Source organism: Channa argus, chromosome 13 (genome assembly GCF_033026475.1).
Source record: "Channa argus isolate prfri chromosome 13, Channa argus male v1.0, whole genome shotgun sequence".
In the NCBI taxonomy this organism is placed as follows: Eukaryota; Metazoa; Chordata; class Actinopteri; order Anabantiformes; family Channidae; genus Channa; species Channa argus.
The window spans coordinates 17,188,323-17,205,508 of NC_090209.1; the positions used below are offsets into that span (position 1 = coordinate 17,188,323).

Here is a 17,186-nt window from a genome sequence, read left to right on the forward strand (position 1 = left end):
ACTGTATCCAACAGCCGCACTGTGTGAGGTATATTGTTGTGTTTGTTCCTAATGTTGATTGGCCAATTATGCCTGATTGTGTTCCTTGAGGGAAGCATTCTCCAAGAGTTGTTAGTGAATGGCCAAATTATGCCTTAGCTTTTAATGTGACCACGGGGAGCCCAAGACCACTCAAAAAGTTTTTTGGTCTTTGCAAAGCCCCAAGTAACTTGTAATGACAGCATTATTAGTCAAAGACAGTTTGAAAGTCATTGTTATTTTCTGGTGTAACGTGGACGCCGTGGGCCGTTTCAGTTTTAATGAGAAGTTTCCTTGTGGGGCTTGAACTTGGGTCTGCGCCCCTCCTCAATCCTGCATGACCCCAGTGTGCCCAGTCTCTGTGTGTAACTGTGACTGCATGCTGTAGTCATCTCAATTTATCCTGAAGATTATTTATTGAAGGACATACATATATTACCTTATATTACTATTTAATATAAACTTAACAGAAACCGTTAAGAGTAGCAGCGATAGTGTATTTCACATGTATTGAGACACAACAATGCAAAGAGAGGTGGACTGCATTATAATTACTGTTGCAAGCATAAAGCCTGTTATGTTAGTTGGTTCTATGCTTGTCCACGTGTGTGTGTGTGTTTGTGTGTGTGTGTGTGTGTGCATGAGTGAGTGATTGATGACACCACTAATGGTCTGTCTAAACACTGGCAGCCCAGTTATCTCTTATCTGACAGAGAAGAGAAGGCTTGTGTCAACAGCTGCTCCTCCTCCTAATTTATCTCTCTTTCCTCCTACCCTTTTTTTTCAAAAGCTTACTCAGTGGTTGTTTTATTCCCTTGTTTGTTTGCTGATTACTTGTTTTTTTCCTCTTACTTATTATGTTAATTATTGATCTATGTGTGGATAGCTTTTGCAGTAATAATTTTGTCTACTACATTGTCTATTTTGCTCAATAAAATGACCTATTTGATTAATCTATGCCAATCTATATTTAAAAACTAATCACTGTGGCACTGTTCGCTTTCTTGGAGATTTCCATCCATCTCCATTCCTCTGCATTTTGTCACTCTCCATCTATCCCCACCACAGCTAAACTGCAGTTTCCAGTATACCTTCTAGGCCACAGCAGAAAAAGAAGGCCCTCAAACCTCTTTGTGCAGCTCAGCTAGAGGCCCCATCTCCACCTTGGGTCTCAATCACCTTAATGTGCCTGTTTAGCCATTACATTCTTCGAGGGGGGTCCAAATACATCCATACCATACATCCCGTCATACATTAAAGGGCAGATTGATAGCCATCACCCAGGCCTCTTCCACTCACACAGTCTTAACATACTGTCTAACAAAAAACAGATGGCTACAGGGCTCTTCTGCATCTCACATACTGTGAAGCCTGGTCTACTCTGCTCTTTCCCCATCTCTCCGGGGAAGGGATGAGCGTACTTAATTAAAAGTTGAATATATGGCCCTCTAGGTGGAGATGGTCATGCAGGATCCATTACCTGCACAATGAGGGCCTCCAGAGACAGAGTTGGGGTGAAGTTTAGGATGGTGATATGGGGGAGGGGACAGGGGTGAACGGTGAGTGCCGCATCTAAATTCAAAACAATAATTTAGGATCGGAGAGAAAGGAAATAATAGTTAGGGCAGTTTAAGCATGAGGTGGTTGGAGCTGCGGGCACTAAAGCTAGTGCAGAGCCCAACTCAAGCCAGGAGGTGCAAGCCATGAACTCAATAGCTGTATTGTGTTCACACTTGAACGGTGGCCAACAACCCTGTGAAATATCAGAGCAGAGAGGTAGAGAGAAGTGTGGAAATGAAACAATGGTTTACAAAACAGTGAAACAGGTCTTTTCCTCTGCTTCTCACCAGCAGGCCCAACACTCAGAGGCATATGGTAGAAGCTAGTATGGGCCCGAGACCCACCCTTAGATAGGCAGACCTATGTGTAGCAGGCAAATACAGAACACAGATGAGAACACACACTTTCAATTACACTTTGGTAGAGATGAAAATAGCCAGACATTCTTCTAATCCTGTCCAAGGAGAGTAGCATGTCTCATACTATCACCTTTGTCTCTCCCTTTACAACTGTTTGCAGGTTTAACACAGACAGAGCTTAAATGTCTTACTTTTTTCTCCCTTTTTTACCAAAAGAAAGAGTGGTGAAGATTTTAGGTACTTTAAAGGTAAAATAGATGAAAATTGGCCTTTGTTTGTGGCAAAAATAATACTCCACATCAGTAATGATTAGTGTCATTATTTTTATTTTACTTTTTGTTTTTTTAAAGCAGTTTTTATAGTAGTAATTGTAGTAAGTATTGTATAATTAAAATTACTTCTTAAAAAATATATTTTTTGAAATGATCAAATATCAGACTCAAGATGTTTCCCTTAATTTGGTTTTGCTTGTACATAAAAATAAATCAAGAATTCCATTATTTTTATTATTATTATTGAGAATTTGCCACACAAACAACTATGCTTTTTTGAATTTGTTTTTACCAGAAGGCTCTAGTTTGATTTGTTCGTGTTTGATGCAATTACAGTATTAAGCTTTCATTTTCTGATTTATCAATAATCCATTGTGGAGAACAATTTTAGTTTGGATCATCAAAGCTTCACCACTCCAAACAAATGTAGACAAGTAGGGGAGAAAAGGTGGTGAGAGGAGAAAGTGGAGTCTGGCTGTTACAGTAAACTAAGAGTTCTGCTCAGATGGTTCCAATAAGTCCCAGGCCTGCAGCCACACAGGGGTTGTGCCGCATGCTGTCCCAGCCAGCTGCTGAGAAACTTTTTTTGCTTTTTTGTTCATTTGGGCTTGTAAATTCAAACCTTCTGCAAAAAACCAGGTGGAGTGCAAGTGAGGATGGGTTGAGACAAAGACTAAAAGACAAAAATAGTGATAAGTGAATATATGTCATTGTCTTGCCGTCTGTTTGGGTGAAATGTGCACCTCACAGAGTTTAGTTTCTTTCCATGTTTAGGTGTCTTGGTTCTCTGCTGTCCTCCCAATTCATTGATGTCATGACACTTCAGCGTGCTGGGGTTTTGCACAATGCAGAGACTAAATGAGATCCTGCTTAAATATCAGATACAAAGAATATCTTTGGAGACAGATGTGACATCTTCTGTTTTATATCAGTCCACTTCTCTGAGATTCATGCAAAGTGGTCGTGGATGGGATAAATGTTGAGGCCAATGTTGAGTTGATATTGAGCAGAAACTGACATTGAGAGGGAAATTTCTCTGCATGTTTTTGGTTTGGATCACAAAATTGTTTTGTCCCTGTACTTCTACATCTTTTGATCTCTACCTCTCTATCCCTCCCATCATTTACCTGTTATATCACAAAAGCAAATGTTACTGAAGTAAGCATTTCTTCATTTGGGTGTTAATAAATAATTGATAACGTTACATGCTACACAAATTAGTCCCAAGCACCACTTCCCTATTTGTGTTTGCAGAGTTCCAGGAATTGTCTGATTTTGTGTTTCACTTCCGATGTCAGTTGATAGAGTGGAGGTCAAGTTGTGTCACTGTTGAATGCAAGCTTCCTCCCCTCATTATTATTTGCCATTATTCTTGGCATGGATGCATTAGATTTGAGTGATTTAGTTGCTTTGCTTGAGCTCGGGAAGTTTTTGTTTTATAGCCCCACCATTTGGGAAAGAGCAGCAAGCTAGGGCATAATTATATATTGTATGCTCAAATTTAGAAATCCAAAGTTTATCTTGTCATTTTGATGTTTCATAGAATTCACAATACGAAATCTATAAACAAAGTTTATAGGTTTCTAAATTGAAGTCCTTTTTTACAAGTATAGATCAAACATAAAACCCATATGCTTTAATAATTTAAAACCATACCTGTGCATTCATATACAGTACTTGTGAGTTTACTCTAGGAAGCAACATATGTAGATACACACTTTGCTGACTCAATGTATTCTTTAGTTAATATGTTAACCAGTTCCTCAAAAACAATACTACAATTATTTTAGGAAACCTATATTTTAGGAACGCTATATGTGTTTTGTGTGTTCTAGCTTAATGGAATGAGAGGCTAGTATAAAAAAATGTTTTCTCATTCTGGCTGTGACTGGTTCAGTGTTTGTGCTCCTGTTTGTCACATGCATAGGTCGAGCCGTTAGCCTTCAAACACCACTAAGAGAGTGAGTGACCCTGATGTACTATTCATATATTTCCCCATTTACACTGCACCTGCTTCACTATAATGAGCTAATATATCTGCTCACTAATTGCCCTAAATACATATCATAAAGCTCGGCCTGTAAAAGGCTGTCCAACAGTAAATCAGACATAGCATGATGGTATCCTTTGTGCACAAACACACGTACACCTGTACACATGACAACATATGCACAGACACACACACACACTTAAACCCACTCATCCAGCCTTTTAACAAGGGGCTGTAAATAACATAAAGCCATTTCATTAACAAGGTCCTGCCTGAAAAATCTCTTCTCTCTTCTTTTAAAGCTCACATGCTTCCTGTTTAAAGTTACCCTAACCTGGCAACCCACACGCTCATTCAGATGAGCTGCAGGGGTGCGGAGGTGGACATGGTGACGTGATGCTAAAAATAACACCGAGTGGCTGAAGATCATCAAAAATAATCACTGGCTGCACACTGTTTCAATTAGACGTTTTAGCTACCCAAATTTGAAAAATGGTCATTGGTTGAATTTAAAAGCAGAAAATATGTTCTACCTCTTGTTGCTTGACTGCCTATATGACAATCTAAAAAATAATGACAGTTGGAAACTTTGCAAATTAATAGTGATTATTAGTTGCTATGACTTATGGAGTAAATGCCTTCTAACAAAATGTTATTACATTATCTGGTGATTGTACAAAAATTTTATTAGAAAATACATATTACTTCCCAGTATTCTGTCAATCTACCACTCATCATTGTGTCGCAAACATATATCAATTTCAACAATCCCAAAGTGAAATGATTATAATAACTCCACTGTGCAAGCCTCACTTAAATGTGGGAAATAGATGGAAAACAAAATGACATTTGACCTCAACATAATTTTGTGAGTGTGGGAGAACTTTGTACATGCTGCTTCCAGTGTGGCACATGCACACTCACCTCAAATGATAGCTGTGTGACGGCAGCTATGGAGACATTCATTTAATAGAAGCAAGTTGGGTCGTTAGTGAGCTGAGCCACATTCTGACACTTACAATGCATATAGGCACACACTCACATACACACAGACACGCTACAACCCAGATGGCTTTTACAAGGCCCCAGGCCCTCCCTGGCCTCCCTGCCTGGTTTTTAATTATGTCGATGGCTGCCTGGCCCAGATAAAATGGGTCACATTTAACACGCCTTCACTCACCTTCATAGACACAACACATACACTCATACGCCCTGAACACCCACTCCAACACCTTGCATATATGTTACTAGCAATACCAGTAACACATGCATGAAAGATACAGACTCACGCTTTTACAGTGGTACTCACTTGTTCCTTTGACAAACAGTAATATGTGTACCTCGATAAAAGTAAGTGTGTGGGTGTGGGTGGTTGTGTGTGTGTGTGTGTGTGCATGTGCATGCACAGAGGGATTTACAGCCTGTTTCCTCTTTAGCTGTCATTAGGCTGCCAGACATGGCTACACAGGTGTACTATTACCAGCATCAGTAATAGGCCTTACAACCAAACTCTATTTTTAATGGCCCAATCTATACTCACAGTATGGCTCCTTCTGATAAAACACTTCGGCTCTGACTCTCTATAGACAATCAATATAATATCAACTTAATACATTTTTACAGAAAACATTTGATATCTGAAATATAAATTTAATAATGTCACAGATTCATCTTTAACATAACAATTCGAAACATCTGAACACGTGTGTATTAATAAAATTGTCAGCAGAGTTCAATTTCATGAGACTAAATGAGATGAAATGCTGATTTATTCTAACTTAAGCTGTTTGAAACACATAATGAATAAAATGTTAATTTAGCTGGACAATTCAATTTCTGGCTTCTACATGTGACATGTAGCGTTGTTTCTTTTTTAAATATAGTGTACAGAAGATTTGGTGTCAAAATACAGCACATGCATTAAATGTTTGAAATGAGATGTGATGGTGACAAAAAGAGTGGAAAGGAGGGCAGATGTAGTGAAAAGAACATGGATTTGAGGATGTCCAGCATTACCACCAACCCGTTCTACTCAGAAGATATCAGTTTGAATGTTAAATTTAGAATTAGAAAATAGAAAAAAGATTTACTAAATAAATATTGTTATTTTACCATCAGTGTAACTAAAACAAACGACAATACACTGTGTGACTAAATAAATGTTACACTCTGTGAAAAAAACTATTTTGAATTAATTTAAAGAATGTGGAGGTCTTTACAGGAATCTCGTACAGTACATATGTTCTGGTGCGTGGTTTCACCCATTTAGCATTTTTTTACATAGTAAAACAACTTTTGGACAACATGTAGATTTTGAATGCTACTTTCTAATATACGAAGTCGAAAAGGGAACTGTAAGATTTTGAGCTTGTGATATTTAGAGGTAATTTAAATGCCGTAAAGACTTTAAGAATGTGTAAATACAGTCTGTGGACAAAGTATATCTGAGCGAAAATTGAGAGCAGAAATTATAATGCCTTGTGAAACATAATTATGATTTGTGTGCAAATGTTATTTCTTAGTTTTTCTACAACTGCAAAACCTTTCAACATACCTAAAAAATCTTCTCATCATGGCTTTACAAAAGGAGATATGCAGTTAAAATGTATAAAGTATTTTCAGAACATAATTTGAATGTGAACCCAAAATCATATTAAGCTCACAGTTTCTTCTCACTCTTCTTTTTTTTCTTACTCGTGCTCTCATCCACAAATAGAATTACCTCTTTCAGATTTACTAATAATATGACAAAAAGTCAGATATTTTCTTCCTTTGTATTCTATTCTTCATTCATTCATTTGTATTTCTCTTTGCCCTAGCACCTAAAGCCAAACAACATTGAATTTATTAAATTGTAAATAATCTCTCTCTCTCTCCCCCTCTCTCTCTCTTTTTATATTCTCTTTCCTTTTCCTTCCTGCTCTAACAGAAGGTTTATTGACAGGACCCCTTGTGTGCTTGTCCACCTCTCACCTCCACACACACATACACACAAATGTGGATGGACACACACTCATTTAGACTGTTGAGTGATGTGGCAGGGTAGGGTCATCTCTGCAGGCCCCCATCCATCATATATGTGCACATGCACACACAAACATACGTGTGAATGTGCACAAAAAACATCGGAGGCTGAGGGGATCTGTGGTCTGTCAGCCGCTTTATTAGTCCGCTTGTGTGCATGTGCGTGCGTGTGTGTGTGTGTGTGTACATGTTAAAGGGGCCTCCCAACTGGAAACAGACCCTTTTCCAGAAAGGATACACACTCTCACACACACTTCTTTATTTCTTGTTAGTCGTCCTGCACCTTAATTTGCAACACCTCGAACAACCAGCTCCGCAGCCCACTTTACAGCCACTCAATCTGTCACTGTCACTGCTTTATTTCCATGACCGGCCCTCTCATCAGGGTAAAAGTGTGTGTGTGTGTGTGTGTGTGTGTGTGTGTGCATAATTCTACCTACTCTGTCTGCCATCTTTATATTGTCTGCAGCCACACGGCCTTGTGTTTTTTTGTATATGCATGTGTGTACAGCTGCAGAGAGAGAGGGAAGTTTCATTGCCACTTCTGCTATTCTACCTGTGGAGAATTCATGCCATGCTGCCCCCTAGCTGCTTTAATTAGAAGTACATGCAATCTTGCACCCACCATTTGTTTTTTCTTTTTCTTTGCTTGACGTTCTACAGACTTTCACATAATCTTGATCTAGACAGATTAAAAGCAAGATCCATATTGAAAGGCAATTTCTTCCCCGTTCTTTGTTCTTTCTCTTTAAAACAACCTGTTTTCATTTGTCGACCACTTCCCCAGGATATGAGTAGGTGAACCGGGGGAGAGTCAGCCTTCTCTCCAAATGTTCACAGCGCTGCTTTCCTGTTTTCCACAAGCACAAAAATCTTCAGTGCAGGGAAAGCTTTTTTTTGTTTTTTTATATATGCTTCTTTGTCTGTCACTGACGGATTGTCACTTGACCACATGAACCTCACTGATGAGTATAATCTCTTTAGTAGACTTAGACAGACTTCTTAAAAGCTGACCATGTCTCATTGCTTGTCTTGATGCCCGCTGTTGTTAAAAAAAGTAATTCAGTGATCACTAGTGGATTGTCAATTTTTTAGGATACTGTAACTAATACATAAAATCATAACTTTTTTTCCAACCAAAAAGAAACTCTAAAGACTGGTCACATTGAAGTTGCTACATTTTTAGAATTTTGGAAAGACAAACATGTTATGAAAAACTGCGCTTCTCTCTATTACACATGTATACAAATACATGCAAACGAGGGTGTGTTCACACATTGAAACCCGGGGCAGCGCAACAAAGTACTAAGATCACACTTCATAAAAATATTCCCCCAGAGCCACACAATAAACTAGCATTTATGTCTCACATGTCTGCGTATATCTCCATCTCACATCAAAATCACAATCACCACTTCGCTCCTGAGCTGCCATTTCCATTTTCTACCCTCTGTCAAACCGAAAATAATATGTACCTTGTCACAAACGTACAAGCAACTTTCCTCTACTAATACAGCCCTGTGCGCCACACACATCCGTCAGATATAACTAGCGGAGGAGAGGGCATGCCGAGACATCCATTAAAGGTTCCTAGCTGTCAAAGGTTCCCCTTTGTGTTGTGAGGAGCGGTATAAGTGTCATGCTCTTATCAGAGCTTCCTGTGGAGTTTGCCCTGCATCCTGTCCACTCAGAGCTGCTTCTCTTTCACTAAAGTCTCATTGTGTCTGTGCTTGTGCACACACACTTGGACATGTGCGTGTGCTGTCATGTGATTCATTCTCTGATGCTATTTAATCAAATCTATGGGTCAACTTCTGATGTGGAACTGGTTTTGGCTTTTCACTAATCTTAAATGATTCTCTTCAAGTGTTACAACTTTTTGTAAATTCTTGAAAAATACAATGAGCTTATGCTCATGGGTTTGCCATAATTTGTCTCAGTTATAATAACACTGTACTTGATGAAATTAAAAACACTGTGACATTACCACAACAGATGCACAACTACCACAATATCAAATTCGATGTAAACAGCTTATACACATTATCGAAACATGAAATGTTGGAGGTTAAACCAAAATTGGCAATAATGTCTGGTTACATAGGGAAAGTCTATTTACTAAAGACTGCAGCTACTTAAGTTGAACCAGGAAATCAATCATTGCCGCAATAAATGTGAGAATAGAATTTTATTTTCTAGTAAACAGGAAGTACCCATTGCATTTGGAGAGGAAGAAGGTTATGAAACACATGATATCAGCAAAGTGGCTTGGGTAATAAAGAGTTGTGAGAGAAAAGATTATCTTAGTTAAGGAGGATGACTGGATAGATGAAAATCTGACTGGAGTCCACATTTTCAAAATATAGAAACAGCATTTTGTAGAATTGTAGTTGCTCAGATTCTGTCACTATCATCTGATGAAGGAGGGAAAGTAGCCAAGTTTGTTTTTTAGAAAACCTTCGCGCATGTGGAGCTGATGAATTCCATCCAGATCCTCCTCACCCATGTGACATAGGCTGGGAGTGGGGAGTGAAAATGAGAGGTAAATAAACAAACAATCAGCCACGAGCTTGGTCTGGCTCTCCTTCTCTGTTGCACCTCATTTGAAGCCTTATAAATCAGCCTTCCACCTGAAGACAGGGTGCTAGCAGGCCTCCCAGTCAACAACACACATGTGCATTTAAACTGGTCTGCTGCTCATTAAGCCCATGATCAGACCCTGGGGTGTGTGGACTAGAGAAGTGTGTGCATGAATGCTACCAATGCTCAATATGTAGGCATTGCAGTATTCAAATGCTTGTAACCCTCTGCCGAAACTGAACTTCCTCACCTCCTTTCCCACACCTATTCGCACCAAAAAAAGAAATAATCCCACCTTAGCTCCACCTGGACCTCAGCTTTTCTACATCTTTGTATATAACATGTACAATACCTGTCTTAGCTCCCTGGCAACGTCGTGACAAGTGCACTGACCTTGACTCCACTGCCTACTTAAATGACATTGGGTGGAGTGGTAGGTGTGCGTGTGTGTGTGTCTGTGTGTGTTTGGACATGTGGTTGAATGGGTATGCCTGGTTAGTTTTCAGTGACTGTTTTCACACATAAAATAAAGGCCTGGACTCGATCAAGCTGAGAGTTCAAGTTGTAAACTGGAAGCAGAAGAGGCAAGAGGCAGTAGCTGTAGATGTGTATGGATAAGATTCAGTTTTTATAAGCTCGTCCAATGAACATTTTTTGTTGCTGAGCATCGGTAAATTAGGGAAATTTCTAACAAGAACTACTTTGCATAAACAGTCTCTTTTCGCACTGTTGCAATCGGCAAATACATTTAGACAAGCAGTAGCCAACGTTTTTATTTCAGGCTTGTGACAAAGGGTTTTAAACTTAGCTCATTTTTATTTTTAGCCAAGGCACTCTATTGTTATTCTAAAGTAAGCAAATTCAGTAAAGGGGGCACACTCACACCTTGGCTCAGAAGTGGCATGGCATCAGTGTTACCTAGAGCTGTTACTTCAGCCATGTAAACATACATTTGCCTAAAACAGTCAATGTATTTGTACAAATAGGCACATGACCGTTATTCCACACCTCCAACCAGACCCTTTACATATTTACTCACCAAACTTGGCACCTGCACCCCCACCCACAAAAATACACCTTCTGCACACGCTCACCCAGACAACAAGGACATTGCCATTCACACTTCACAAGCTGGGAATAAAACAAGAACATGTCTTATAGAAAAGCGGCCAGTTAGAGAAGTTCACGAACTTTGCACGTCTAAAAATGTCAGTGTGTTCGTTGGTTCTTCTCCATCACACCTCAATTTCCTTCAGCAGACATTTGACCATGATTAGGAGCGCAGAGAGAGTCAAGCTAGAGGTCAGTGCTGAACTCAGGCCAGGCTGATTGGTAGTTGTAATTAGAGGAGTTAGTCCGTCTCAGACCAGCTCTCCCTGGAGGATTCACACAGGCTCAGTGTCACATGCAGCAGTGGGGCGAAATTGGAGCTTTAACCCCGGCTTGGTGGAGAGGGTTAGCTTAGAGGTTTCAACTGAGCTGAGCCCCAGATCCCCCAGCATCACAAACTCCACCACATAAACAGAGATCAGGACACGCACACAAATGGTTCAAAGGAGCCACGGGGAGAAGACGACATTCCTGAACAATCACTGCTGTTTCAGAAATTCATGTCTAATATATAACCTGTAGATTTGTTTGGCAAATTTGGGAACTTGTTTTTATATATGTCTTCTTTATTTCACAAAGTATGTCATCAGGTATAATTTTGTTAAGAATAAGGCACAATTTTCTCTTAAACAATGCATTATATTTATTTACTCCTTCCTGCTCTTCCCCTCACTTTTCACTCCAAAGTAAGTCCCCCTTCACTTCTCCTCCTTCTCTTCTTCCTTCACCTCTATCTCCATCCTCCTTCATTCACTGTGAAAGCAGGTAATATAAAACCCGCTCTTGGAGTCTCAGGGGGGCATAGGGGTTACAATGGGTGATCAATATGTGCCAGAGAAAGTCTTTAGACAAGTGAAAGAAGCCACAGTTTGTCTACTCCCTCCTCCTTTCTCCTCCTTTCCCTCTTTCCTCTTCCAGTTGTTGGGATTGACAAGGTTAGCTGCCCCGAACACTCACTGACATGTTTCTTCTGTGTGTCTTTAAAGCTGATTGACATTAAACTTCTGGCACCCTGATGTGCCCCTTTAAAGTGTTACATTTTTAAACTCCCGGAACCTCCATGAAAAATGTCATATTCTGCAAATATTCTAGTTGATGGTAGTATATGATAAATGATGTTGCAGTAAATATATTTTTGCCCATTTTTGTTAATGTCTAATGTGTCACTCTCCAACAGGTGGTCGACAACATGGGCAACGTCAAGTTTACACTGGACACAGGCCCGGACACCAACAGCAACAGCTGGCTCAAATATGTCCGCTCTGCTCCGTCATTTGAGGAGCAGAACCTCACCGCCTGTCACCTCACCGGAGACCAGGTGAGTGACATGACAGAGATGTCCTGGCTGGGATTGTAGTCTAGATATGAGAGAACCTGAAGCATGACGAGATGTGGGGGAGGGGGTGTGCCTGTTATTCCTTCCTGTCCATGAACGGACACCGGGTTGATCTGTGTAAGTGTGTGAGTGTTTAGCATTGTGATAGCAAAATGTGTGTGCTAGTAATGACCAAGGAATGGCTCTATTGTGTGTTTGTGGCTGGGCCGGTTGCCAGTGCTGTTAGGAAATGACCCATGTAAAGAGCCTGAAGAATGGCGTGACACTTCAGAGTCCCATAATAACCATTATCCAAGGCACGGCCTTCTTCTGTGGAGGCAGCTTTTAGGTTCTTATGTCCCATCCCCTCTGTCTCACACTCTTTAAAGAACCCCGGTTAAGGCATTGGATACTTTTGGAAAGATGCCCAGCCAGTGCCCATAAACCCCCAACTGCTTAACTAGGCCCTAACCTCAACCCCTTGAAATGTGTCTGCCACAACTTACTGCTGCAATATAGTAGCATATTTTTCTGTTTCTGTTTATGCTATGCAGGCTGCTTTTTTCTGTTTTGCTTCGCTGACCCCTGTCCCTTTTTTTTTTTTTCATATTAAATGTCAGCACAGTTTCCCTGTCAATATTTGACACATATTCCAATTTAGTTCAGTTTGGATTATTAGAATAACTCACAATGATTTACAGGGATATGAAAAGTACATCCACAGGAGCAATTAGAATATAAATTTGTGAAATTACACATTAACACAACATGATGGTAGTATAACAGTAGCCAAATGTATCCATATGACCTGTGTCTCCACATTCCTGTCACTCTGCTCTTATTTGTTTCCTAATCCGGGGCTACATGGCTCTTTCTTCCTCTTGTCTCAGTCTCGAGCCGCCTGTTCCTCACTGTCTTTGTCTCCTTTTCTCTGTCGTCATGTCTTGATCTGCCACCTGTCACTCTGTCACATCGAGGGGACAGGCTAGTGTGTCCATTTAAGCTTCAGACATTAAGCCTGACCGATGGAGAAAAAGGGGGCTTGGACCAAGTGTAAGAGAGGGAACACACGGGCCTCTGAGATTGACAAGCACCAATTGGCTGGCAACACCAACCTGCCTAATCCTTTTAAGATTTTCACATCAGTGCCCCCTGCCACTACCACACAATGTCAAAGAAAGAATCATGGCACCGGCAAAAATTGTGAAGAATTATCAGACCCTGCAGAGGCCACGTGCAAGATAGCTTTTTCATGTTGTTTGCAATTGTTTGTGCTTAACAAACGATGTAGCTTTTGTCTTTCTGCCTGGTTGCTTGGTGTAGTGGCTCACAGGTATCTACACACACATAGCCACTCTGTGCCAAAATGTATAATTTAAAAAACTAGTCGTTGATCTTTCTTTTCCATTGTTTTATTGTGTTGTCAGCATCTTCGGCGAATGGATTTCTGGAAATCACATGATGCAAATTGAAATGCAGGAAATAACCTTTTAAAATGCAAGTGGATAATTTATTTGTTCGGTTGTTGGCCATTAAGGATGTAAAATGGACAAATATTCATATGATCATGCATTATTTAGATATATATGGTAATGCAGTAATTTGTAAAACTTCTATATAGGTAATGTTTATTTCCATACAGATCAGGAGCACACGATAAATGTGCCTTGGACACAGTTTCTGGTGCTGGTTTCTGAGTTTTTCTAGAATGAAATGTGTGTGCTTGTGTCAAAAAGATGTAGCAAGCATCTGCACACAGCCATTGTGGTATTTTCTGGTATTTTCTGGTATTCTTAGTAATTCTCTCTCTCTCTCACACACACACACACACACACACACACACACACACACACACACACACACACACACACACACACACACACACACACACACACACACACACACACACACACACACTTCCAGTGACTGTTCTCACTTAATCTTGCTTGCAATTTCATCCTAATGCAATATTCAGGCGTCCTAAATTATGGCCAAACAAAGCAAGGCAAATCAACAGTTTCCTGTTCAGTGTGTGCGTGTGTGTGACTGCATGTGTGAGCCTGTGTGTCTACCCCAATGAAATAGTTCCCAGTCATTTTGAATGCCAACAATCACCAAAACCGGTGTGTAAGCAAGCCCATTCAGTGGTTCTGAGGCCAAGCTGCATGTAGTGAGGGAAACAGCTGAGTGAGAGTGCATTGGGTGGTGTGTTTGTGGGCATATGTGTGTAAGTTGGGTGGGTAGTAGATGAAGAGAAGATGAACCTTATCCACCTTCTTGTCAGTCCTTCATCTTTTGTTTTTGGAGTGGAGCCCTTTCCAACGCTGTTTGATCTGCCCTTCTACCCCTAGATGGATCCATCAAATAAATAGACACTATTGTGTGTGTGTGTGTGTGTGTGTGTGTGTGTGTGTGTGTGTGTGTGTGTGTGTGTGTGTTGGTGTGTGAGGGCACAGTGGGGGATTATTGTGGCCCTACGGCTGGCATTGATCGATGAGGCATCTGTCCCCTGAACACTGGACAGAGATGAGAGGAGGTCAAGAGATGTCTGAGTGTCAGGGCCCTACTGTAGAATATACACACAAAGACACACACGACTACAAAGTTACATAAAGATCCAAAATGCTGCAAATGTTAATTATGAACATATTAAAAATTTTTATCTGTTGGCCATGTTCAATAAAAGAAATATATATATAAAATATGTGCTGATCTGTAATAAAATTTGATATCACACAAGCTATTTATGACATTTAAAAGTAAAGGAATGCAAGACTTGCGTTGAAAAAATTGTTTAAAAGTGTTTAAATTTGATACTTCGACGTTGTATATTAATTATAAATGATGCCCTTTTACTTCATGCTCGTCTCAGCTAGGCCTATAAAATGTTTTTATTTTCTTTAAAATTTTTTGTTTTTTCGCCACAATGAAACCGACTGAGGAGAAATCAAATCATAGTTAATGTCTCTTCTAAAAAACTGTTTTAACCGTTAATGCATTAAAGAGAATGAGTTCGAACAAGTTAACAAATTTAACCATTATTGTAAAATATCCTAGTTTACCAAGTTACTTTTTTGCCAAATAATCAAACTTGACCCCAGAGATTAAAGAAATTGCTCTGTGGTTGTTGTAGTTATTTTTAGCCCACAACTGGAAGAACCTGAACAAAATAAAGTCGAACAAAAGTTACACCACTGATAAATTTGATGTGTTTATATTCTGGCTGTTTATGCGCGTGAACTTGTCGCGGTGCGCTGGTCTGGGAGTGATAGAGTGACTGATGGACTGAGTGCAACTCCGTCAGGCTGCTATTTACATCAATAATAGATTTATCAAGCGGCTAAAAGCGGCGGCTGGGATCGGAGATGCGGGGAGGGGTCTGCGCCGCAGATCCCTCAATCCTTGTGGCTGGAGATAAGATGAGGAGGAGTGGCCGACGGGTAACCGAGAGAGCACCAAGGGGCAATAGGGAATCACTAATGAGAGAAAGAGAGAGAGAAAGAGAGCGACAGACTCATCATCATCATCAAAGACGTGCTCACTGACTAGATTAGAGAGTCGTCCAGCAGAGGAGCATCGGGACTCATCCAGCCAGACGGAACGATCCCAGAGCGTCCGCAGCGCGCCTCGCCGCTCAGCGTCCCTCTCTCCCCGGACCTGACCGCACCAGCGGCCCGCTCCCTCTCCGGCAGACCTACTATGGGTTGTGTCGCCAACTCCACCGGGACTGAAGTGCTACTGCAGCTGGAGGCTCTCCGCAGCGCCGCGCAACTTTCTCAACTCTTCCTGCTCACGGAGAAAAGAAAGGTCAGGACGAAAAAGTGGAGAGGCTTCGGCAGCGATTGTGTCTAACCTAACTGTTTTTAATAATAATAATAATAATAATAATAATAATAATAATAATAATAATAATAATAATAATAATATATTCAATATCTTATATGTCGTATTTTCATCTTTTCTTGCTCCGGTCACCTCTTTACGGCAAGTCTTGGAAGTTAGTCACTGCAGCCCCTCTACGTGTGTTGTGTATGACTTTGTGTGTGTGTGTGTGTCTCTCCTGTCTTTCTCGTTGTGCTGACACCAGTGAATTGGTGCAGAGCGCCCTCATGTGTTCAGAGATCACACCTTCTGCATTCAGCTTGAAGTGTTTGGTAGCGCTCTGCTTTATTTGGAGGCACGGAGCTGTAATTTGCATTGGAAAACCACACACGTTAATCGTGAGTCAGAGCGATGGATTTTCATTAGACTATTAGACTATATGTTTCCTATTAGTTTTCTGGCTTCCAGTTCAGTAGATGTTGTGAGAAGACTGAAAGGCCTGGACTCTAAATGGCCTCCAGTGTTGCCATGTTCATATTCTTGGTTTCTTTCTTTCACTTATATCAAAACCTATTCCTGCAACAATGTGTTGATGTGTGTCCGATCACAAAGTTTAAACGACCGCAATCAAATGAATAGTTTTGTGCAGATGAGGAGCCGATATTTCCTGGTTTGCTGCAGCTGTAAATAAAAAAAGGCACCAAAGCAGCTGAGTTGGTTGTTTATTTTCGTTTCGCTCACCACTCTTCTTTCAGATTGTTTAGACTCAGTACAGCAGCGTTTGTATCGTCTGGATTTCTTCAGCATTTTCTTTCTTTCTTTTTTTTTTTAAATTACTGAGCAATTACATGTGAAATAAGACAGACTGGTTTTTGATTTATTTTAAGCGATTTGTAAAAGGGGAAACTGATTATTTTAAATTGGTTTTGTTTGAATAAACAGTTTGAATAAATGTGGAATAAAACAAATCATTGTGCACAGTATATTACAATAAACTCGATGGTTGGATGGTTTTTCATTAGTTTCCTACCAAAATAATTTGTACATATCACCATAATTTCTGACGTTATATGATGGGTCTCATGGCTGTGCTGCTTATTTTAGCGCTGACTATTTTCTCATCGATTGGGCCGCTT

The 17,186-nt window shown here is 40.3% G+C and overlaps 1 protein-coding gene across 12 annotated transcripts in view; it reads left to right on the forward strand.

The window, feature by feature from the left end:
* prdm16 (PR domain containing 16) overlaps positions 1-17,186 on the forward strand; it is a 169,535-nt gene that overhangs the window by 133,297 nt on the left and 19,052 nt on the right. For 11 of the 12 annotated variants that reach the window (XM_067528519.1, XM_067528529.1, XM_067528520.1 and 8 more), the window contains one exon: positions 12,091-12,231. In XM_067528519.1, coding sequence (XP_067384620.1) covers positions 12,091-12,231 — 141 coding nt within the window. Of the gene's footprint in view, positions 1-12,090; positions 12,232-15,498; positions 16,036-17,186 lie in introns of those variants that run through there. The other variant, XM_067528530.1, reaches the window with a different exon arrangement.